The sequence below is a fragment of the Peromyscus maniculatus genome, chromosome 7 (assembly GCF_049852395.1).
Source record: "Peromyscus maniculatus bairdii isolate BWxNUB_F1_BW_parent chromosome 7, HU_Pman_BW_mat_3.1, whole genome shotgun sequence".
Taxonomy (NCBI): Eukaryota; Metazoa; Chordata; class Mammalia; order Rodentia; family Cricetidae; genus Peromyscus; species Peromyscus maniculatus.
In genome coordinates, this window is record NC_134858.1 from 104,358,259 (window position 1) to 104,381,066 (window position 22,808).

General features: G+C 57.1%; 1 protein-coding gene across 1 annotated transcript; it reads left to right on the top strand.

Annotated features, from left to right (window-relative positions):
* The first annotated feature begins 2,052 nt into the window (after positions 1 to 2,052).
* Dusp7 (dual specificity phosphatase 7) lies at positions 2,053 to 9,149 on the top strand. The gene is made up of 3 exons (XM_006978397.3): positions 2,053 to 2,700; positions 4,100 to 4,534; positions 7,012 to 9,149. Exons 1-3 carry the CDS (start codon positions 2,184 to 2,186, stop codon positions 7,317 to 7,319), a joined length of 1,260 nt encoding a protein of 419 aa, XP_006978459.2. The 5' UTR covers positions 2,053 to 2,183; the 3' UTR covers positions 7,320 to 9,149.
* Positions 9,150 to 22,808: the final 13,659 nt, after the last annotated feature.

Consider the following 22,808-nt stretch of genomic DNA (forward strand, 5'->3'; position numbering starts at 1 on the left):
CAAGCACCTAGGATGCTAAGCCTGGTGCCTGGAGGAGGAACAGTTGTTTCCGCTCCAGGGGCCCAGCCCTCAGGTCTGCTATGAATGAGTCACAGTCCACATTCGTTCTCCCCTGGGGGACTGCTGCTGCATCCATCCATCTCCAACAACCAGCGCCCAGACTGCCCCCAGGAGTACATCCTGAGTGGTTGTTCTCTAGCTGGAAGGACGATGGATGGAGAGACAGTTTGAGTATTGTCTGAATTAGTGTGCACACCCTCCCTCCCTCCCTCCCTCCCTCCCTCCCTCCCTCCCTCCTTCCTCTCTCCTTCTCTCTCTCTCTCTCTCTCTCTTTTTTTGAGACAGGATTTCTCTGTGTAGCCCTGGCTGTCCTGGATCTCGCTCTGTAGACCAGGCTGGCCTCGAACTCAGAGATCCACCTGCCTCTGCCTCTGCCTCCCGAGTGCTGAGATTAAAGGCAGGCAGGCGCCACCACAGCCCGCCCAAATTGGCGCTTTTGTTGGCAAAACTGAGGCCAAGAAGGGAGAAACATTCTCAGGTCATACGACACATGAGCAAGTGGCGGGACAGATTGGGTCCTGCCAGTGGGACTCCAGCTCTGTCTACAAGCAGTGTCCTGCGACCCCAGAACAGTACTCCCCAAAGGGTCAATTCCCCTTTACATCTACAATTCCCCCGCTAACAAGACCTCTGGCTGCCCTGCTGTGACCTTTCTGGGAGTGAACGGAGAAGAGAGCTCCCACGGCTGTCGGGGAGGAGACCCTCTAAGTGGGACTCTAACTACAGCCTGACCTGACACCACGGCCCCCCTATCCGGGGTTGGGAGCAAGGCGGCTCAGAGAAGACTGGCCATCAGAGTGGGGGATTAAGCTTCAAGTTGGGCCACCCTGCCTGTCAAGATAATGCACCTGGGACTTGCGGGGGGACACAGCTCTCTCCCAGGAAAGACCACCTCAGTTTGGTAAAGAACGCACGGTAGGTCCTGCGCGCGCCGCCGCCGAAGCGCAACCGCTTTGTCTCAGCCCTACCTGCAGAGCCATGTACCTCCTCGGTCCCCGCCCGCCTGAGCGCTTATATCCCAAGCTCCGCGAGACCCCGCCCACTCCCAGCTGGGTGGAGCCGGCCGCGGGCCCCGCCTCCTTTCCCCACCGCCTCTTTCGGCGGTGATTGACTAGCTGCCGCGCGCGTGCCCGCCCACCGCAAAAGCCGATTGGTGCACGGAGAGGGAGGGAGGTGGAGGAGAGCTGATTATGGAGCGCTTTCTCCCTCCCACCCGCCCCAGTGGGAAAGTCACGTGGCGCTTCACTCCGCGCTAGTCACCGCCGCACTTGTAAAAAGCTTTCTTAAAGCGCTCGCGCTCCCTTACCTAGGGATGGTCCTTTCAGGGTTTTTTTTTCCAGCTGCGCCTGCGGTGGGTGACAGTGGTCCTTGAACCATCCCACCCCCGAGTCACCTAGGTGATGACTCCCTCAGCAGACTTGCTGGGGTTAAGACCCTCCCAACTCGGGTCTGGAACCTATGGCCATCAGGGGGATGATGGGGTCCTCTAAAACTGAGACCGCCCGACCCAGAGCACGGCACGTAGTAGGAATTCAGCTTCCATTTGTTGAATGAACGAGGTCAGAGAATGAATGGGGATAACAGACGAGAGGAGGAAAGGCTGGCTCTGGGTGGCCGCCCCCCACGCCCCAATCCCGGAGAAACTCTGCTTCTGTAAACGTTGGGTGGGGTCCCCGTGCAGCCTTCCTGCAGGGCACAGATCTGGGCGCTCAGCCTGAGGGGATCCACGAGGGCACCTTGGCTGGGCCCCCCTGGGCAGGGTCGCAGCCAGGTCCCGGCGAGGCGGGACCGCAGGAGCCGGCCGAGGGCGCTCCCGCGCAGCTTGCGGGGGAGGGGCTGCGGAGGCGCGGTGCCTTTAAGCCCAGGCGCCGGCCTCGCGGCCCCGCCTCCCGGAGGACGCCCGGGCGCGCGGCCGCCGGAGCCGCGGTTTAATTGGGGCTGTCAGGCCGCGGCACGCGCGGAGGGCCGGCCGGGCGGGACTGAGGCCGGAGGCTGGGAGGCCGGGGCGGCGGGCGCGCGGCTCGGCGGGAGGCGGGCGCCCGGAGACGCGGCTGGGGCCAGCGCGGCCGGGGCGCCGTCCCAGGGCTGGGTTGCCCGGCCCCGGCCCCGGCCCCGGGCTCCCCATGAAAAACCAGCTCCGCGGGCCCCCAGTGCGGGCGCACATGTCGGCTTCGGGGGCGGCGGCGGCTGGGGGCACCCGGGCGGGGTCGGAGCCCGGTGCGGGATCTGGGTCCGGCGCGGGCATCGGGGCGGGAGCGACGACGGGAGCGGGGGCCATGCCCTGCAAGAGCGCCGAGTGGCTGCAGGAGGAGCTGGAGGCGCGCGGTGGCGCGTCCCTTCTGCTGCTGGATTGCCGGCCGCACGAGCTCTTCGAGTCCTCGCACATCGAGACGGCCATCAACCTGGCCATCCCGGGTCTCATGCTGCGCCGCCTGCGCAAGGGCAATCTGCCCATCCGCTCCATCATTCCCAACCATGCTGACAAGGAGCGCTTCGCCACGCGCTGCAAGGCAGCCACGGTGCTGCTCTACGACGAGGCCACGGCTGAGTGGCAGCCGGAGCCCGGCGCTCCCGCCTCGGTTCTCGGCCTGCTCCTGCAGAAGCTGCGAGACGACGGCTGCCAGGCCTACTACCTCCAAGGTGAGAGCAGAACCTAGATCCCAGACGGCATTGGGGTTGCGCGGCTGCTCCCTGGCGCCCTCGCTGCAGGCTGTTTCCTTTCCACACGCTTGGCCAGGCCGGGCGCCACGTCGCCCCTGGCCCGAATCCGCCCTTCTTCTGGGAGCCATCCCCCAAGGCGTGGGTTTAGCCAGGCACAGGGTACCCAATCTGGGTCTTCTTTCTCGGCACCATTCGGTGGCCGAAACAAACTTTTCCCCTTCCTATTAATTCTCCCCACCCCCTGTTGATGGGGAGGCAACAGCGCACAGGCTCCCCCTGAGCTCCTCCGAGGAGGGGAGAGATCGCTGCTGGGACCCAGAAAGGAGCAGGGCCCGCAAGCTCGCCTGGAATCCGTGTCATTAGAAGGCTAGGATCGGGAAGGCGCCTTTCACAGTATCACCCAGCCTCCTGTGCATGGGGGCCGTGTATGTTGGTTTCTCGGGGATCCGAGTATGGCCCCTACCAGCCAGGATTGCAGCTTCTTGGAGGCACTTGGGCAGGATGTGGGCAGTGGCCCAGGTGTGTGTGTTGGGGAGGGGGGGTGTCCTCAGTCGGTTGCCCCCGAGTTTATAGAAGGGGGGAGGCTGGCAGGCGGCCGGCAGGGGGGCTAGTGGCTGCAGCCGGTGTTTCCAATTAACATTCCAAAATGGCCTCTTGCTGGTAGCAGACAGGCGGGGAGGGGAGGGGAGTCCTGCGGCACCCTCGGGTGCCGCAGGGCCATGCCTAGCTGCATGGTGCTCCTTGTCTCTCGTGTCCTTGTATAGCCCCCATGGCCCTTCTCTGTGGGTCACATGGGGGGGGGGTGCTTGTGTTGAGGAAGGGCTCCCGAGAAACGTGGATCACTAGTACCCATTTCCCCTCTTGCTGGGGGAAGGGACCAGCGGTACCTTCACACCATCCTCCACAAAGTGCGGTTGCCTAGGCTCTCTGCCTCTGACTGGCCCAGGGATGTGCTCTGGCTCCTCTCTCATTTTGGAATGGGTTTTGCTGACCTACAGGTGCTAGCCTGAGATGGAGCGTTGGCTTTTCTTTACCCATTAGCTCCTGCTGGGCACTCAGGTGTGGTAGAGAGATGTGGGCCTGTCCTCAGATGCTCTTTGTCAAGAATCAACCCCATAATAATCCCTGGAGTTATGGGAAAGGACTCAGACCTTAGGCCTCAGTTTCCTTATCTGTGAGGTGGTATTAGTTTTGATGGCAAGACCCACATTGAGTGGGTTCACGTGCCATGTGTTTGGCATGGTCACATTGTCCTTTGGCGTGGACATGCTGTGTATGGGCCTTTGACATGGGGAATCCTGGCCGTTAATAGTCTTCTGTGGCCCTTTTGGACTCACCAGACACCCCCCCCCTGCCCCCCATCTTGCCCTGGCCACAGGTGGTTTCAACAAGTTCCAGACGGAATACTCAGAGCATTGCGAGACAAACGTGGACAGCTCGTCCTCTCCGAGCGGCTCGCCACCCACCTCTGTGCTGGGCCTGGGGGGCCTGCGCATCAGTTCTGACTGCTCGGATGGCGAGTCAGACCGGGAGCTGCCCAGCAGTGCCACTGAGTCGGATGGCAGCCCTGTGCCGTCCAGCCAGCCAGCCTTCCCGGTCCAGATCCTGCCCTACCTCTACCTCGGCTGTGCCAAGGACTCTACCAACCTGGATATACTTGGCAAGTACGGCATCAAATATATCCTCAATGTCACACCCAACTTGCCCAATGCCTTTGAGCATGGTGGCGAGTTCACCTACAAGCAGATCCCCATCTCGGACCACTGGAGCCAAAACCTCTCTCAGTTCTTCCCTGAGGCCATCAGCTTCATCGGTAAGTGTCTTTGTGCACATGGGCAGAGTGGGTGGGTGGGTGGGCGAGGCAAGGTGTGTGAGGGACGCTGGGTGTCGCCCCTGCCCAACTGGGCCTGTCAAGACCTGTGTGTGCTCTGCATGTGCCAGCGTGTGCCCGTGGGTGTACCCATGCTTGCTGTGACTCACCGAGTCCCTCAGGCCCCTCTACCTGTTAGGACCTGAGCGGTCCCCTGAATCCTGGACTCCCCCAGCTCTCATCCCCTCCTGGGCGCTCTCTCTGGTCCGACCTGTGTTTTTCTGGCTTTGCTGTAGTTTCGAGCGCAGCAAGCTGAAACATCACAGCTTACAGACTCCCACGGGTCTCACTTGCTCTGCATCACGCCTCGGCACATGTGTCCCTCCAGGATGGGGCTGTCACGATGCCTCTTTGGGCTTTATTGTGGATCTGAAAGGGCTAGAAGGTAGCCCTGGAGCCAGACTGACCCCAAACGGGCAGCTTCGGACATGGGATGCCCCCACGTGCCCCTGTGGGACCCAGATGCTCTTAGCTGCCTACATGGAAGAAAGTGGAGGCAGCTTGGGGAAGGCCTCCATCCCCGACCTCAGCTGACTCAGGCTCCCCCTCCTGCTTCCTCCTTGGCCAGCTGGCTTGGAGGTCATCTCCTCTGGCCTCGAGTCTTAGCCAGGCAGCCAGGAAAGGATGCAGGCTCGGGATAAACATAAACCCTGTGCCCTTTGAGCCTGGCGCTTCTGTTTCTGCCCAGCCTCCAGAGGCAGAGGGAGAGAGGACCTGGGCAGTGTTTTCCAGATTGATGGCCACTGTGTCCAGCCGAGGGCGTTTGGTGTCAGCTGGGCTGGGCTAACTTTAACAACAGGAAGTGGGAGGCTTCCCCGCCTCATCCGCTTACTGGGAACCAAAACTAGGTGCCCAGGCTGGGAGGAAGGAAGGAAGCTGAGGCCTGGGGGAGGGAGGGGCTGCCCAGGGCTTCCAGCCCTGCCCCAGGGGACGGAGCCAAGCACTCTGGCGGTGCTACCTCGGCGTTTGGGCTCCCACAAAGATGGAGGGTGCCGAGAGGGGGACCCCAGTTTGCTCAGGACTAAACCTGGCTTGTGGGTGGTTTTATTCTTAAAAGCTCTCCTCCATTTCTGGTGAGGCACAAGGAAACAGAGCAGGATACAGAGGTGGAAGGGAAGATTCCCCTTACTTGACAAGTGAAGGAATCTCGGGGTCCCAGCCTCCCATTAGGACCCAGTGAGACAGGATTGAGCCTGAAAACTGAAGGAAAAGTTTCAGTGTGGGTCATCTGGGAGTGACTGTGATGTAGCCTTCTGGGGGCTTTTCCCTTCACCCCTTCCCCAAATTTCAAAGTCAGACCGCCTGACCCTTCACAGAGCCCTCCCTATCTGTCCCCTCTCCTGCCAATCCTGCCCCCAGTACCAAAGCCGGTGGCCAGCCCGTCAGTCCTACTGTGTGCTTAGGAGTAGATTCCCTCAGACGAACAGAGACCATGAGGAGAAACCTGCCAGGCCAGAGGCAGTAAAGAATTATGGGTGACCAAGTGTATCTTATGGGAGAGCATCACTTGCCTACTGTATGCCTGGCTTCCAGGAGGCGTGGAAGCAGGGATCTTAAGGACCCTGGGTCCGTCTCTTGTTCATGTCACTGGCTGCAATGGTACAGAAAGAGGCTGCTGCCGTGGGATCTAGGGGAGAAGGTCCCGGCACCACGGGCCAGTAGCTCTGTCGGTGTTTGTGGAGTTCCTACTGTGTGCCAGGCAGAGGGGTCTGGAGCGGCCCTGAGGGAAACCAAAGGGTCACGAGCGGAAGAAAGGGAACTAGCTGTGGTCAGAGATGTCGTCTCATCCCTGGGTCTTCAGGAGCTAGAGTTAAGGTGTTGGGGACTGATTGGGTAGAGTACATGGCCATGCCAGGCCCGGCTACCCACTTCTTTCCACAGATGCCTGTCCCAAGCCCACTCTCTAGGATGTGCTAGGAGTCCCCATGGGAGCAGGTGCTAAGTAGAAGGACCCTCTGTGTGTGTGTGTGTGTGTGTGTGGCCTTGTCACTTTGTTTCTGCCTCTGTTCTCACATTGACACATGGGTTTATTGGCCGTGGTGCCATCAGGAGGATGTGGGTGACACCCTTTGTACCACTTGCAGCCATGGTGGGGCCAGTAGTGATCCCCACGGTGACAGTAATCGTGCTTGGTGAAGCCTTCCTTGGCTCAGGTCCCTACGAAAGTCCTGAGAATAAATGAAGTCAAGCTGCATCGAGGAGGACCCTGAGGCACAGGGGCAGCCAGGGCTCAGCTGTAGCATGGTATTGTCTTCTGCCACGCCATCTGGGCTGGGCTTTATCAGGCCCTTCAAGCGTCAGGCTGTGCTGGCCAGCCACTGCCCTCTGTGCCTCAGCTCTTCTGCTGTGACCCCTCCGCCCACCTGTTGGGAGGTCTCTTGGAGATGGCTCTACTCTGACCCGTGTTCCTGTTGTTTCAGATGAAGCCCGCTCCAAGAAGTGTGGTGTCTTGGTGCACTGCCTGGCAGGCATCAGCCGTTCCGTGACAGTTACTGTAGCCTACCTGATGCAAAAGATGAACCTGTCCCTCAACGATGCCTATGACTTCGTTAAAAGGAAAAAGTCTAACATCTCGCCCAACTTCAACTTCATGGGGCAGCTGCTGGACTTTGAGCGGACGCTGGGGCTCAGCAGCCCATGCGACAACCATGCTCCCAGTGAACAGCTCTACTTCTCCACACCCACCAACCACAACCTGTTCCCAATCAACACACTCGAGTCCACGTGAGGCCTGAGGAACTGATGGGCGCAGCACCAGGGTCTCCCAGCCTTCCACAGGGCCTGATGGCGGGGGGAGGCCTAGCCTGCTGCTCCCCTGGCCTGAAGAACCCACAGATGTCACCTGTGTCCAGAGAACCAGGCTGAGCTCCCATGTTGTCCCGGGCAGGGCCCACAGCCAGGCCGCTTGTGGTGGCACTTGCCGGAGTGGCTTTAGCTCTCCAGACGTGGGTTGCTGAAGTGAGCATTGGCCTCAACTTTCAGACTTGTGGCTTGGGGGCCAGTGGGGCTTTGTCTCTGCCCCAGGACATCCATTCTGCTGATGGCCCAGCCATTGTGACTGTTTTTAAAGACATATCCAGAGACCTGAGTTTACTACTTCTGGCAGATAAATCCAAGCTCCCTGGAGCACCAAGATGATTCGAGATCTTCTTGATTTTTCTTTCTTTCTTTTTTAACAAAAAGTGTTATTTTTCGGACTACATGCAACAGTGGATGTATAAACCAGTATTTCACCCCTTAATCTGCAAGAGAGAGAGAGATGTGTTCTCAGTTTCTTTTCTTCCTATTTCAAAAAGCAACCATTGGCGTGTTTTCTTTTTGTTTTCAGTGGAAAAGACAAACCACGTGTTCTTCACCAGATGCATTTTGCACATGTGTGAAGCCTCTGTTTTCCCAGCAGGCCATTCTTGAAGGAGTGGGTGGGAGGCTGCTCTCCAGGCATCAGGACCCCTGGTCACACCTATCCTACCTGTGGCCCAGACCAGCTCAGTGCCTCACGTGCACTGGCCAGTTGCTGCGAGTTGTACTCGGTGGGCACTGGTGGTCTCTGGATTATCTGCCCTCCTGCCCACCTTCTCAGAGTCCTGCAGACCTCTCCGAGGCAGAAGGTGGTGGTTCTGCCACATCTTAGGGCTGGAGGTGCTGCCACAGGGGAATGCCAAGCAGTAGTGTTAGCCATGTGGGCTCAGTCCCTAAGAGGGCTGGGCCCTGGCCCTGTATTAATTTCCCTTCTACTATGTCATCACCTCTGTCTCTAACTGGGAAGAGAGGACCCCCCCCCCCCCCAGTGCCTGGGTAAAGCATGGATGGTGGGGTCCACCCTGCCTTCCCAGTCTCTTCCCTCACCCTCTCCGTGGCTTTGATCCGGTCACCACTCCCAGCCCCTTAGTCCAGGTGCACACCTGCCCTGGCCTGCCCTGGCCTGTGCTGCCTGTGCCTTTTACCTGCGGGCAACTGAACACCCACTGCAACCCAAGGAAGCGCTGGGGCAGGTGGGGCAAGGACAGGCCAGTGGAGGGAGTTTGAGGCTCTGGCTGCCACCCAGTATCCATAGCACAAAGCCACGGGTTCCATAATGCTCCTCCGGCTTTATTCCTTTTCAAGCCTCCTCTCATCAGAAACCATGCAAAACGGAAAGGGGAGTGCTGGGATCCTGGTGGAGCCAGCACCCACAGTGGGCAGCGAACGAGGCCACAGAAATGCCACCCCACCACATCTTACCTCACAGGGGTGGTTTTCAGGGATTCTTTAGGGCAGCAGGTTAAAAATCTTGCCACAGTCGAGAAATTGACAAAAAAGCTTCCATGCTGTACATGGTATGTCTGTCTGTCTCTCTCTCTCATTAAAAAAAAAACCAATTTAGAAAGATGGATCAGAGTGTAAATGAGGGTATACCAGAGGGTGGCCAGTTTTGCTTTGTGATCTTATGAAGGAAAATTTGTGACCCTACATATATATATATATACACACATACACACACACACATATATATATATATATCCCGAGCCAGCAACGGGACTTTGTTTATATTGCAAATAAATATTATTTTTTCTTTAAATGGAGTCATGGTGTTCAATAAGGGCCTGGGGAGGTGAGGCAGAAGTAGTGTGGCCTGTTTCCATGAGAGTGAGCCTCACCTTGCCTAGGGTCTGTCGGGACTCTGTGCTCCAGTCTAGGAGGGAGCAGCCCAGGCTTCTGGATGAAGCCTTTCTCGGTCACTATCTTTAAAGTAGAGTCAAGCCGGGCAGTGGTGGCACACACTTGGGAGGCAGAAGCAGGTAGATCTCTGTGAGTTCGAGGCCAGCCTGGTCTACAGAGTGAGTTCCAGGACAGCCAAGGGCTACACAGAGGAACCCCTGTTTTGAAAAAGCTTAGGTAGAGCCAAGCTCACGGAGACACTCATCTTCTCGTGTTTGGCATGATTCGCTTGTTTTTCTGGTGAGGGTATGGGCATGCTCAGGCCTCCATTGGGGCTCCACTGATAGGCGGCTCTGGGGAGCGAGGGCCACAGTGGGCAGCAGCCCCTTTGGGAGATGTGCTTCCATCCCCTTAGGCTGGGCCTGCATCAGGTGGACAGAGGAGCAAGGTGGGTAGGCAGGCTCAGGTGAGGGCAGCCTCCCCTCTCCCAGGACTTGCCCCTCTGTCTCCAGGCTCCTCTCTGACCTCGTCTCCTTGCTGCTCACGAGTTACAGAGCACCGGGACAGTCACTGCCTTCGCCGCTTGGCCTGTGAGAGACACCAAGTTCTTCCACCATCGGTGCCTCAACTATCTGCTGTGACGGGCAGCCTCAGTTCAGTGTTTGGGACTTCAGAGTCAAGGACCTCACATCCCTGCGGGTCGGAGGCCAGAGAAGTGGAGGTTCTCAATGCTGGCTAAGGGGCGGTTGCTACTCAGGGCTGTGGTCCTTCTGTGCCAGGGGCAGGCAGGGGTGGGTGTCTGAGAAGGCAGAGACTGCGCCTTTGTTCCCTCTCAGTGCCCTTGCCTGCGGCCGGGGAAGCCCGCGGGCGCCTGGCTGGGGGCTGGGCCCTTAACAGGCCGAGTAAGTGCCTGGCAGTGCCAGTGTGCCCGAGGACATTCTGGGGGTGGGAACGGCAGTCACTTCCTGAACAGACTCCTCAAGCTGAGGACTGAGAGGGCTTAGGAGTGCATGAAGGGGGCCAACCCCATCACTTCCCAACCATAAACTCTTAAGCCCAGTGGTCTCTCTGACCCTCGATGTCCTCATTGTGTAGAAATTCCTTCCAGCCAGGCGGTGGTGGCACACGCCTTTAATCCCAGCACTCAGGAGGCAGAGCCAGGCTGATCTCTGAGTTCGAGGCCAGACTGGTCTATGGAGCGAGATTCAGGACAGGCACCAAAACTACACAGAGAAACCCTGTCTTGGAGAAAAAAAAAAAAAAAAATCTTTCCAACCTCACACTGCCTAGCTAAGACTAGGGGGCGGTGGTCCAGATCATGGCTGAGTAGCTGTGCCCTGGTTCCCCACTCTGAAACCTTAGGTGAGGCCATGCAGCTCTGGACCAGAGTCCACCCCTGTGGACTCTGTTATTCTGCCCTGTCACAGCCGATCCTCCATTCCATGGGTTCTGCTCATCCCAAGCCCATCCTTGGCTGCATCCCCAGACGCCAGCCTTCCCTGAACTTTGGGTGAACACTGGCTTTACTGGCTCTCGGGCAGCATCCTGGGCCGCTCTACCCTGTCACTCTCCTTCTGGCCCTCTTAGCCCTCTAAGGTCCCTGTTTCTGCCTTCTCAGACTCTTCCCCCAGGAACCCAAAGAATTCCACTGCTTTGCCGCTTTTTAGCATTCTCATGGGAGAAGGATCAAGCCACTTACTCACTGGCACATTCATGCACCAGCCATTTCCTGTGCTGGCTGGGCAGTCCCAGGAATGGGAACATGCCCCAGGGAAAGCTCTGTGATGTCAGCCTGGGTGGCAGGATAATGGGCCCTCAACTTGTCTTCTGATAAATGAATCCGATTGCAACAGCAAGAGTGACTAAGGCTGGACACCAAGAAGAACTTGAAGCACTATGGACGAGTCACCTTGAGGGGGGTGTGAACAAGAAGACCACACGAAAGATGCTCGTTTCCCTAGGGTGGCCCTGCTCTGAGCCTGGGATGGCAAAGACAGCCTTTAGGATAGGGGCCACTCTACCTATCTGCCACCCTCAAGGTTGAAGACACTCATGCCTCCCAAACGGGGCGGGTGTATGGGGGGAGGGCAGCAGGCCCTGGTGGAACCTGACCTCTCCCTCCCACTGTTAGTGCACAGCAAACTCAGGGGCTGGGGTCTGTGTCCCCTTCCGGCTGTCCCTGGGTCATCAACCCTTCAAACAAGAAGCCACAGGGTGTGCGGGAGTCGGCCTTCTCTAAGGAGCGCGTTTACGTGAACCTCGACTCCCTGGTACAGGGAGAGCGCCTGTTTCCGGCACGTTTCTCCCTGCTTGTTCCATGCACCAAAATGTAGCACCCTTCCTGTCCCAGAAGCCTCCCTGGACTGGTCCTGTCTGATGCAGAGACCTAGCAGACCCAAGAAACCTTCAGAATCTTCAGGTATCCCCACAGCGGGGCAGAGGGGTACCAGGGAGTAAGTCACTCCTCAGCTGGAGTCTTTTCTCAATGCCCTGCCTCCTCCATCAGTCTGGAAACCTTTCTCCCTTGGGCCCTGTGAGAGGCCAGACGCACACGCACTCATGTGCATGTGTGAGGCCTCCTTATTTCTCAGGCTAAACAGGTCGGAGCAAGTCCCACAGAGATGAAGGAGGGAGCCTGCCTCTGGCGGCAACCTCCTCCCACCGTGTATGCCTGAGTGACATCAGCCCTTCCCAGACCTGGACGTTAAATCCCAGCATTTAAAAGCTCTCGGGGCCTTCTCATTGTCTCTTGACTGGGCCACAGGAGCCGCATCAAGGCCTCTAGGCCAGGCGGGAATCCACCTTGCCTAGGTGGCCACCCCCTTCCCTGGGGCTTCTGTGACACACCTCCAAGGATACTGTCTGCAACAGAGCTTCTGCACTCTATGGGCTCTTCCACGCATCCTCTCACCCGAGGGCCTGCAATGAGAGCCGTTTCTTTCCACAGGAGACCTCTTAAGGGGGCAAAAGGCCCCTTAGTGACTTCCGGTTCAAGGCTGTCAAGGTCTAATTGGCACTGTCAGATGTCCTAAATGCTGAGAGCAAGTGTACGGGTCAGGGGATGATGATGAGGCTAGGCAGTCACTCATGATGGGTCAGAAGGGCTGGATCACGTGGCCCAGGAGCTGACAGTGAGACAACCTATCTTCTGGACTGACAAGACTTGGCCCTACAGGAAGCAGATGTCATATGTGAGTGAGCAGAGGGTCCCAATTTGTCTGGATCCATGTCCAGGGCCTAAATCCTGACTGCCAGCCTCGTGGGTCCAAACCTTAGGAGATGGTCCTTGGGGCTGGGAAGATGAGATGTTTAGTCGTGGACTTGAATTCCGATCTCCGGCATCAGAATAAACGCCAATCATTGCACTAGCCTGCTATCCCAGCTAGGAAGGCAGAGAGAGAGAGACAAGAGGATCCCTCAAGCTTGCTGGCCAGCCAGTCTAGCCAAATCATACACATGAACACACACACACACACACACACACACACCATGCACGCACGCGCGTGCGCACACACACACACTTGTATGGGTCTCAGCCCCTTCTTGTACCTCCGGAGGGGACCTTGTACCACTCTTCCCTATGTTCTACACTGGGTCCCAGGAGAGGCAGCATCCTCGGGTTCTTCCCTCCCCATCCTTCCCTGTCCCAGGAAAGCACAACCCCACGGTCCTTCTCAGAGACTTAGGAATGTGAGCCATAGGGATTTACATAGGATGCCCCACCCTTGCTGAAAGGGCACCCTTCAGGGGACAGCCGCTACCAACTCACTGAGGACTTTGGGCAGGCCACCTTCATATAGTCATTGCCCAGCCTGATGAGGACAATGGCCTGGAGAGACCTGGCCCTCAAACTCCATCCCTCAGTCTTGTCCCAAGGACTTGGGCCTCGGTACCCAAGAGGAGCCCAAGGGCCAGTGCTGAAGTCCCTGGCGGAGGGGTGGGGGTGGGGAGGGGGGGGAGTCTAAGGGCTGCCAGGACAAGGTGGGACCAGGCCAGGCTTTTTTCCACTCCAGCAGCAGACCCCTTCAGATTCCAGCAGCCTGTCCCTCTCCCTCCCTCCCTCCCTCCCTCCCTCCCTCCCTCCCTCCCTCCCTCCCTCCCTCCCTCCCTCCCTTCCTTCTTTCCTTCCTTCCTTTTTTTTTAAATGGTTTTTGAGACAGGGTTTCTCTGTGTAGTTTTGGTGCCTGTCCTGGATCTCACTCTGTAGACCAGGCTGGCCTCGAACTCACAGAGATCTTCGTGGCTCTGCCTCCAAGTGCTGGGATTAAAGGCATGCGCCACCACCGCCCAGCTCCCTCCTCTCTTTCTAGGGGACACCCTTCTTCACTTGGTCCTGAGGTCTAGGGAGTCAGAATGCTCTTAGCAGAGGGTGCTTAGTCTCTGGTCCCAGCTCTATCAACTGCTCCTCCGGGCTCTGCTCTGGAGTTCAGCATGGATTCTGGCTATCCCCATGTTAACCATTAGAAAAGGCCATCTCCCAGCCCACTCCTTTCCAGTCTTGTCTTTGGATCTGCTCGTCTCCTATACTACCCCTATCTCCTTCCCCACAGCCTCCCGACCCGACTACCCCCGCCCAGCACCTCTGGGAGCCCCCTCTAGGCCCTCTGACCCAACCAAGACCTGGTTTCTACCTAGCTCTGCCTCGCTTCCTCTCTGAAGAGCTGGGAGCTAGGAATGGTGTGTGTCAGGCATGGGCAAGGCCCAGAGGCAAAGCCTTGCTCATACCTGCCCCAGACCCCTAGAGCTGGAACTCTACTCTTCTCTACCCTGTTCCTGTGGGGGAAAGAGAGGCTGAATGATAACTACCCCCTTGGTCATTAGACATTCTGATAGTCCAACTTCTGCCTTGTCCCTTCCATACCTCCGGACAGAGAGTTGGAGTGTGCTTTCTGTACATCTGTGATTCTCTCCCTAGGGCACTGTGCCCAGAAATGGCATTTCTGGGACAAACACCTGTGCTCTGTTGTTTTGACTTGGCTTCCGAAGGAAAAGAACAGGACTATTTGGCTTTCCTGCTGGACTATGGTCGCTGACTTGCAAAAACCGAAAGTCCCCTGTCCTTGGCAGAGGCTAGAGACCTAGCTAAGCACCCCTCTGTGGCCCGAGCCCCTGTCTGGCCTGCATGCCCCTCCTGGTTGGCTCTACCCGGGGGTTGTGCTGATTCGTGGGATCCTCAGCAGTTCTGACCGCAGCAAGAGTGATGATAATAATAACACACCCAGCGTGGCCCTCGTTCTGGGTCTCGGTGTCCTGCAGGCTTAAGATGATAAACTCATGTAATCCTCCCTGCAGCCTTCAGAGGAGGGGCTGGGCTAACCCTAATGGGCGATGAGGAAGCTGAAACAGAGCAGCGCAGCCATGATTAGGACGATGCTGCACTGAGCTTGGGCTGCTAGACAAAAGCGACCTCCGGTGTTTGAGGTTTTTTAAAGAATTTGTTTGTATGGTCATTCATGCACTTGGGCATGTTGTGGAGGTCAGAGGACAACTTAGAGGAGACACCTCTCTTCTTTCATCATGTGGGGCTCGAACTCCAGTTGTCAGACTTGACAGCAAGCACACGGACCCATCTCACCGACTCCTAAAGGAGACTTTGGTCTCGATTCCCCTCCTAAACCGTAACATCACCAGGAGCCGTGTCTCTGGAAGTGGAACATGGAGGCCCCGCTGAGGGGTTCCAGTGTGTCTGTAGGTTACTGGGAAGGGGACAGTTAGCAACAGTGAAGGGAACTTGGAATGGAGCCAGCACTGTCCTCCCAGAGCACATAAGCTGGAAGACCAGAGAGGCAGAGGCAGCCAGCTCTAATAGGAAACACAGCCTAAGAGGCTCCTCAGAGGGGGCGACATCTTCCAGCGAACCCGAACTTTCTAAGCATCCCGCCTCCAGGCTTTGTGTGTATGACTTTCTCTTTCTGGAAGGTAGGATTTCCCACCAGCCCTTTCAAGTGGCTCCCTCCTATCCGTCATTTCTCTGAGCCCATCTCCAGTGCCCTCACCTCTAGGAAGCCCTTCCTTAACTTCATTCTCCAAGTGAGGGTCTGACGTCTCTTCTGGTTTCCATGAGCCCCTGTGCAGTATCAACCCTGGGCCAGGCTCATTGCCATCCCCCGGGGTACCTGGGGACCATGGTCGGCTCTGAATATCTATCTGTCTGTGTGAACTGCACACAAAGAGGTCTTGCCTAGGTCCCCAGAGGGCTTGCCCCCTTTCATCCCTTCACATGGTCGGGTTACCCAACGCTGCCTGTCCAGGCTTACAGTGATGCTGAGGAGGTGGCACCGGGCACCCCCCACGGGGCTGCCCCTGCTGCCTCTGCCCACCCTCATTGCTACCCTGCCCTTGGCTAGGTTCCAGCCAGAGAAGGTTCTGGCCACTCCTGTTCAAAAAGATCTGCCATTGCCCCAGTTAAGTGGAGGGGTCTGGAGGCCACACTAATTGATTAATTAAACCCTCTCGGTTAATTAGCTGCATCCCTCCAGGGAGAGAAGTCTAGAGCAGAGCCAAAGCCTAGCTAGGGCTGGGGGAGGGGTTCATTAGCTGGGGTCAGGCCCAGCCTGAAGCTTGATGCTCAATGGCTGAGAAGGCAGTGGAGGGGGGGCTGGAGCGGTGCACAGAGGCGTTCTGGGCTCTGGAGCCAGACAGTTCCCCTGGGGCAGGGGGAAGGGGGCTTTATTTGTCCTGGACCCCCATGACATTCCTGAGCACACCCACCATGAGCTGTAGAGCCTGAGGGGAGAGAAAGAAGCGCAGGAGAGCTGGAGCAGTTGAAGTTGCATCTGGCCTGGGAAGTCTGGGTCAGTGTTCCTGCACGGGACTGGGAGGATCCAGGTAACCTTGTCCCCAAAGACTGCTGCTTCTGTGCCTTGGGGGAGGCTTTGAATGCCAGCACCAGAACATGAGATCTGGGGTGGGGGTGGGGGGGCAGGCTGCGGCTTGTTGGCAGCAGGGGAAGCACCTGATCAGGTTTGGGCTTTACAAAGAGTTCAGGAGAGGGGCTTGGAGGAAGAAGAGAAGGCTAGGAACTGGGGCAAAGGGTAGGAACTGGGTGTCCATGGGGCAAGGACATCCATCAGGTCTGGGGATATAAAGATAAACTCCCACTGCGCTGGCTAGGAGCACCCAAGTTCTTCCTCTGCTTCTCTTTCCTCATTGGCAAGGTGCCCCAGGGTGGTGGGTGGGAGGAGATGCCCCTGAGGCTACAGCCTTGGGATATGAATGTCACTGACATGTTTCCTTGCCCCAGGACAAAGCACCTTCTTCACCTTCAGCTCTGGGTGGCACTTACAGTCCCTGAGGTTCACCAGTGTGTGAAGTGAACTGCCCAGCACTCCATTCAGGATCTACACAATTCTGATTCCAGGGTCTCAGAGGGACACCTGTGTCTAGCCTGGCTCAAGAGGAAGAGGGATTGGCCATGGGTCAGAGGCAGAAAGCCCAGGACATCCCAAGCAGCCACGGGCAGCAGGCAAGGGCTACAGCCTTGGCACAAAGCCTGCCATGGGCTGGTCCTCCAGCTCCCTGAGTGGCTGCCCAAGTGGGAACAATGACCCTTTCACGTCACGCCTCCTCCAGTCACAGCAACTTTGGCGCCGCAGGACAAAGGGGCCGTTTCATCATTGTTGGATTGAATCAACAGCTTGCCGGACAGAGCTCTATTGCCCCCCCACCCCCAGCCAGGCCCAGGACTCTGTCTGGTCCAACCACATGGGTCCCAGGGACCCTCCTGATCCCTATCTTCCTCTCTATGGCTCGCTATGAGGATACTAGCCCTGCTTCTAAGCCTCCGTCTCCCCGTGTGGGGAGGGGGCAGGGCCATGGGCTATCAGGGTCCATCCAGGTGGGCTATGCTGAGATGTGCATCTTCCACCTGCCTTCTGTCCCCAGTCTGCCTGACCCCAAGGAGGGAGCGTTGAGATGGAACCGGGCAGCACAGCCTTTGGAAGGGGCCCTGTGCCGAGGGTAGAGAAAGCAGACTCTTGTCTGAGTTCTTGCCCCTGTGTAGCCTTCTGATGGTAGTGGCTTTCCATAATGTGAGCTAGTCCAAAGCCAGATTGACTCATTTTGGGGTTAGCCTCAGCCCACTGTGGATGCCTGACTGACTACACAGAGGCTCAAGAGGTTGGCTTGAGCTAGGACTGGCTAAAGGGAAGACTGAGATGAGCCCTTACCTTGCTTTTTGTGAAGAAACTCTTATCTGGAAACCAAGACACAAAATGCACACCACCACCACCATCACCACCACCACCACCACCACCACCACCACACTACCTCCTGTGATCAGGACTAGAATCCAGCCATCTGGGGCCCAACTTCCTCCCAAAGAAGCAAGGACTATGAGACACAGGACAAGCTGTAGTTCCATGTACCTCTGGCCTGAAGGCCATAATGGCATTGATAGTTTCCATGGGTCCAAAGACCCAGGGGTCTTGGCAATGGGTCAAGGCAATGGGTCTGGGGATCCCAGCTGTCTAGAGCCACACAGTCTAAGCCATCCAAGCAGCCTGCTCCAACAGGAGCACTTTTTGGCCCTTCTGCACAGCATGGGTATAGACTTTACCAGGACAGGCTTTTTCAAACTCAGGACCCTGAGAGTGGAACACACTTGGAGAGTAGCCTTCATGTGTTGGGGATGGATGGATTCACCATCATCCCCATTTCACAGATAAGAACCTGAGGCCCTGAGGTAGTGGCCACCTGAACCATACTGACAGAGCTGGAATACCTCAGCCGTTAAGAGCACACACTGCTTAAGTTTGGGTCCCAGCACCCATATCAGCAGCTCACAACCACCTGTAACTCCAGCTTCAGGGGGTTCAAATGCTGGCATCCCCAGGCACCCCCACACATGTGTGCATACTCCCCAACACATACACATCATTTTTAAAAAATAAAATCTTAAAATAATAAAAACCCATATGTACTGTGACTCTAACGTCTCTGGCAGGTAAGAGGCAGAGATGAGGAGAGAGCTGGAATATGGGACTGGGCTCAGGGTGGCCCCTGAACACTGGGCAGTATGCTGGATGTGGAGGGCAAACACAGTATGTGTGGGTGTGGGAGACCTGCTAGGCTGGGCTGCTATAGTCCCTGCAGGCCTGGCGGCCCTGCGTACACATTACCCATTTACCCTGCCTCACTTCCTCTGACTAACCCTAAAGAATTACCCCTCCAGGGGAGTGGAGCCCTGGCATCCCTCAGCAAGAAATGCCCAGCTCAGCCCTCCCCAGAGCCACGTGCCCTGGCATCCTTACCTGGGCGCTTGCCCAGGCCTCCTAGGAACGTAGGGTTAGAGGTACTGCCTTGGCTGAAGGCTGCTGAGCTCAGCCTGGGCCGTCATTAGGTAGTCTGGGGTAGAAGTGGGTGCCCTCTCACACCAGGCTGGCCAAGGATACCCTGCCCCAGTCACCAGTTTTGCTGATACCCTAGCTTTTAGAGTTCTTGGTGTCGAAGAATGCAGAGCCTTGGGAGGAAGTTGGGGGCCCTGCCCCCAGCAGAGGAGCGAGGCTTGCACTTTCGGACATGTTCAACTTCCTTCAATTCCTAGGCAGTGCCACTCAGGAACAGTCTCTATCCAAGAGGCTGAGAGGGCGAAACTGCCTAGATGCCTGGAGGAATGGGAGCCTGGCCTACAGCCAATGGAGACCAGGCCCCTCTAGGAAGCTCAGATGATCCTCTGTAGCTGCCATCCGGCTGAGGTAATGAGACTCAGGCTTTGGACAGCTTCTAGGTCAAGGGCACCTGCCCAGGGAGGGCCTGTCCTAAGCAGAGGCCACTGAAACCCCAAGAAGAGGTGCAACAAGCCACAGAGGTCCTCAGAAGGGCCAGGAGGCTACATTTCTGCATTCTTACTGTAGCTCCACCCCCGAAGGGACACAGGCTTGCAGCCAGGTCCTTCCTGGTCTCGATCCCAGGGTCCCTTAAGGCTGCACATTGGCCAGACTGCTATTGACGATGACCCTGGTTCAGATTCTGAGTGCTTACAAAATACCTGCTAAGCCAAACACTCTGGTGTCGTGTAGCCAGCATGTTTCTGGAGAGTTCCAACGAGGGGATTCCACTCTGTCCCCCGCCCCCAATGGAGTGGAAGGGGACAAAGATTCAGTAACGGCAAGGCCAGCCAGCATTGTCGCTGGGTCCAGTGGCAACATCTAAGATATTCTTAGATGGAGACTAGGCATAGAGCAGCTTGCCTAAGTCCGGAAACAACAGTCACACTGAGATTTATGCAGAGTAACCTGAAAGCATTTTTACCACTCAAACCATAAAACAGTGCAGCCAGGGTCGGCATGGGACAAACAGAAAGCCCCATGGCTGCTGGGCCAGCAACCTGTACCCGTGAAACTCCTTAGTGCCTCCTTGTATATTATTCACTCATGGCTTCCTGGGCCAGTCAGTGACTCCAGGCTACGTGATCCAGGGCCAGCCCTGCCCTCTCTAGCCTGTAACTGCAAGTCCTACGCCGTGAGTTCCTGCCCTCCTTAAAGGATATGGGCAGAATCGGAGATCTCAGAGGAGCAATGTCTGTGGAGACAGCTCAGTCTGGCTTTGCCCTCAGACTGGTCTGTAGCCCACCGTCAGGAGGGACCCTCTGTGTGACTCTTGGGCAGGTCATTTCAATTCTTTGAGTCTCACTTGAATGAGGACAATGACGATACCTCATCAGACATGGGGTACCCTGGGGCCCCAGGGAAGAGGAGACAGCCCCTCCCAGGACAGTAGTAGTGCATGCACAGAGGGTGCTCAAAAAGTTTTAGGGGTGCAGGCTGCTGGGGCCAACTGTGATGGGCTTTCTACCTGTCCCAGGCCATCACCCTAAGGGCGGGTGGCATGGACTATGGCACAGGGAATGGCTGCAGTGGTTCCCGGGTACCCATCAGTGCCTGGTGCTGCTGACCCCAACCGCAAAGGCTTCTCCTCCCAGGGTTTGGAGTTGCACTGTTGGGGCCATGCAAAGTGCAAATAGCCCCGCCTTGGCATCTGCCGTGGCTGGAGGACACAGGGATAGACAGCCTGCCTCTAAACAAGGCATGCACTCTGGTGACCCTGTAGAATGGTGGAAGGAAGTGTGCCAGGCCATGGTGCCTAGGGGCACACCTGTGAAGGAAGGTTAGCTCTCCCCTGACCATGATAGCCTGAGCCTGTGCCTGAACTGGCGGCAACGGACTCTGCCAAACTCCCCTCCCAGAAGGAATCTCCTCCCTGACATCTGGGGCCAGGACTTGACTCAAAGCTCTCCAACTTACTCCGTTAGGTTCATACTTAGCATGAGTGTGGACACTGAAGCCAGTGTTCAATAAAATGGGGTGGGATGGGGGGCCCCAAAGACCCGGCCTTTGCCTGGACAGGAAGGATAGGCTTGAGCTGCATTGTCTTGGGCCCTGGCTTTACAGAGAGGCTTAGGAACCAGGCTGTCCCATGGACCCCGGTTCAGGCTATCCCTCTGTGCCAGCGGCTGCCTCCTGCTTGAGCTGGTATCACCTCTTCCAGGGATAGATGAAGGCTGCGGCTTGACTGTGCCCCTCCTCCCTGCCTCCTGCCCCAAGGCAGGGCTAACTCCTTCCCTCTCAAGTCTCTAAAGAAGGAAGTAAAGTGGGAGGAGCCAAGAGAAGAGACCATGAGGCCATGGAGCCTTGAGATCATGGTGGTAGGGCCCTAGGTGGACTCACCCTGGCCCCAGGTGTGACTGAGCTACCAGCACGGGGGTGGGTAGCTCAGTCAGACCTGGTTTAGTTCTCCCCAGCTATCCTATAACTCCTCAGGTACAAGGCATATTGAGCTGCTTTCTGGAAGCCATTTGGCCACTTGAGTCAAAAGATCTGAAAATATGCACAGCCTTTAGCCCAGAAATCCATCTACCCCAGTGTGTCTGCCCCGAGGAAACTGCCGCCTGAACGCACAGAAGGGGCAGCCTCTAACTTGCTCTGTGATCCCTGACTCACGTCAGCCTGTCAGCTTTGTCCAGACTCCTTCACGGGGATCGTCCCCTCCCACCAGCCTGTGGTCCCACACCTATGCCCTTCCCTGTCCACCCAGGCAGGATCTCTGTTTCCCAGGAATACAGATGTCCACAGAGGCAGGGAAAAGCAGGCTGTGAGCTTTAGCCCTCCTGTGTGCCAAGCTCCATTCTAGACACACAACGCTCCGTCCTGTCCTCACAGCAAGGTTTTATTCGCCCTGTTTTTCATGCAACAAAGCCAAGGCATCCAGGGCTGCTGAGGCACAGAGCCAGAGAACTCAGCTGTAATCCTGCAGGCAGCAGAGGGAATCCTAAGAGACATGTGGCCAGGGAGGGTATGGAAGCTCCTCCAGGCCCCCCACAGCCTCCCTGGAGTGTTTCAGCACCCCCCTTCACAAGGCCATAGCAGGTGCTAGAGGCAGAGGCTGATGTCTGTCTGTCTGTCTGTCTGTCTCTCGTCCCTCTCTTGGCCACGCACACCCAAGCGCTGGTGTCACCCCACAGCCTCTGCTGCAGCCTCTGGATGTGCCTGGAATCCCAACGCCGAGCTGCAGAGATGTCTGGCCAGAGCCGCAAGGTCAATCCCTCTCTTAACACGGCACACCACCACCGCAGCATCAGCCCGGCCTCAGGGGACCCTCCCCTCATCTTGGAGAAACGGAGAATGAGTCAACTCCCATTCCACCTCCAGACCTGGAAAAGTAGCACGGGAGAGAGAGGCAGGATTCCTGCAGAGCCCTGGACCCATCTCTTCGAGGTAATGGCTGCCAAGCCACCCACATGCGCTGTCCAGAGGGCTGAAGGCAGAGCCAGGCGAAAGCCAATGCTCCTCCCCTGGGAACCTAGAGTTTAGCAGTACCCTGAGAGCCACAGATGCCCCTCATGTGGACTCAGGTCAGGATAGCCCCCAACTGTGCCCCCTACAGCTACGCAATTTCGCGCACTTAACCCTAGTATGTCCCAGACTCCTGTTTGGTAAATGGGGAGAGTCTGAACAGAACCTAAGGAGTTTGGGAGAGGCAGGCGGGACAAGACCCGATGTGACCATGAAAGCTCCTGCCACTGCCACCTGAGTGTGGCCTCACTCTGTTCAGGCTCTGCACAAAGCCTTTTGTGTGCACACTGAATCATCACAAAAAATCCCATGAGACACACCTATTCTCCTCAAGCATGTGGTGTGCTCCATGGGTCACAGACAGGCAGCGCGGGCTGAGTCACCTTGTTGTGAGGACAGTGATAGGGGTGAGGGAACGTTTACTTGAAAAGACAGTGCGGGGTGGGGTGGGGACAGGAATGAGAGCTGGATGGGAAGCCCTTGAAGATGGCAGTCCAAGCATAGGCTGGGGCTAGACCAGCTTCTTCAGAGCCCAGGGTTGGTCTTGGTCAACTATCCAAAGTGCTGCAAAGGGAGATTGTTCCTGGGCCCCATCCACTCTTAGCAGCCGCCTGAGCCCTCAGCCCCCAACCCCCCCCAACCCCCCCCAACCCCCCCCCCCCCCCCCCCCCCCCCCGTCACGGCTCCCAGTCCTGGCCTCCTCAGTGCTGCTCAGCCTGATGTGCTCAGGAGGTGGTAGGCTTAGGTCCTTGATCCCAAGTAAGCAGACTCCTGTGCAGACCCTGACT

Bases quoted from the DNA above. Each gene is read 5' to 3' on its own strand.
- Dusp7 (XM_006978397.3), top strand. From the start codon at position 2,184: ATGAAAAACCAGCTCCGCGGGCCCCCAGTGCGGGCGCACATGTCGGCT. The intron at 2,701-4,099 runs GTGAGAGCAGAA...CCCTGGCCACAG, and splicing joins CCAGGCCTACTACCTCCAAG to GTGGTTTCAACAAGTTCCAG. The intron at 4,535-7,011 runs GTAAGTGTCTTT...CTGTTGTTTCAG, and splicing joins TGAGGCCATCAGCTTCATCG to ATGAAGCCCGCTCCAAGAAG.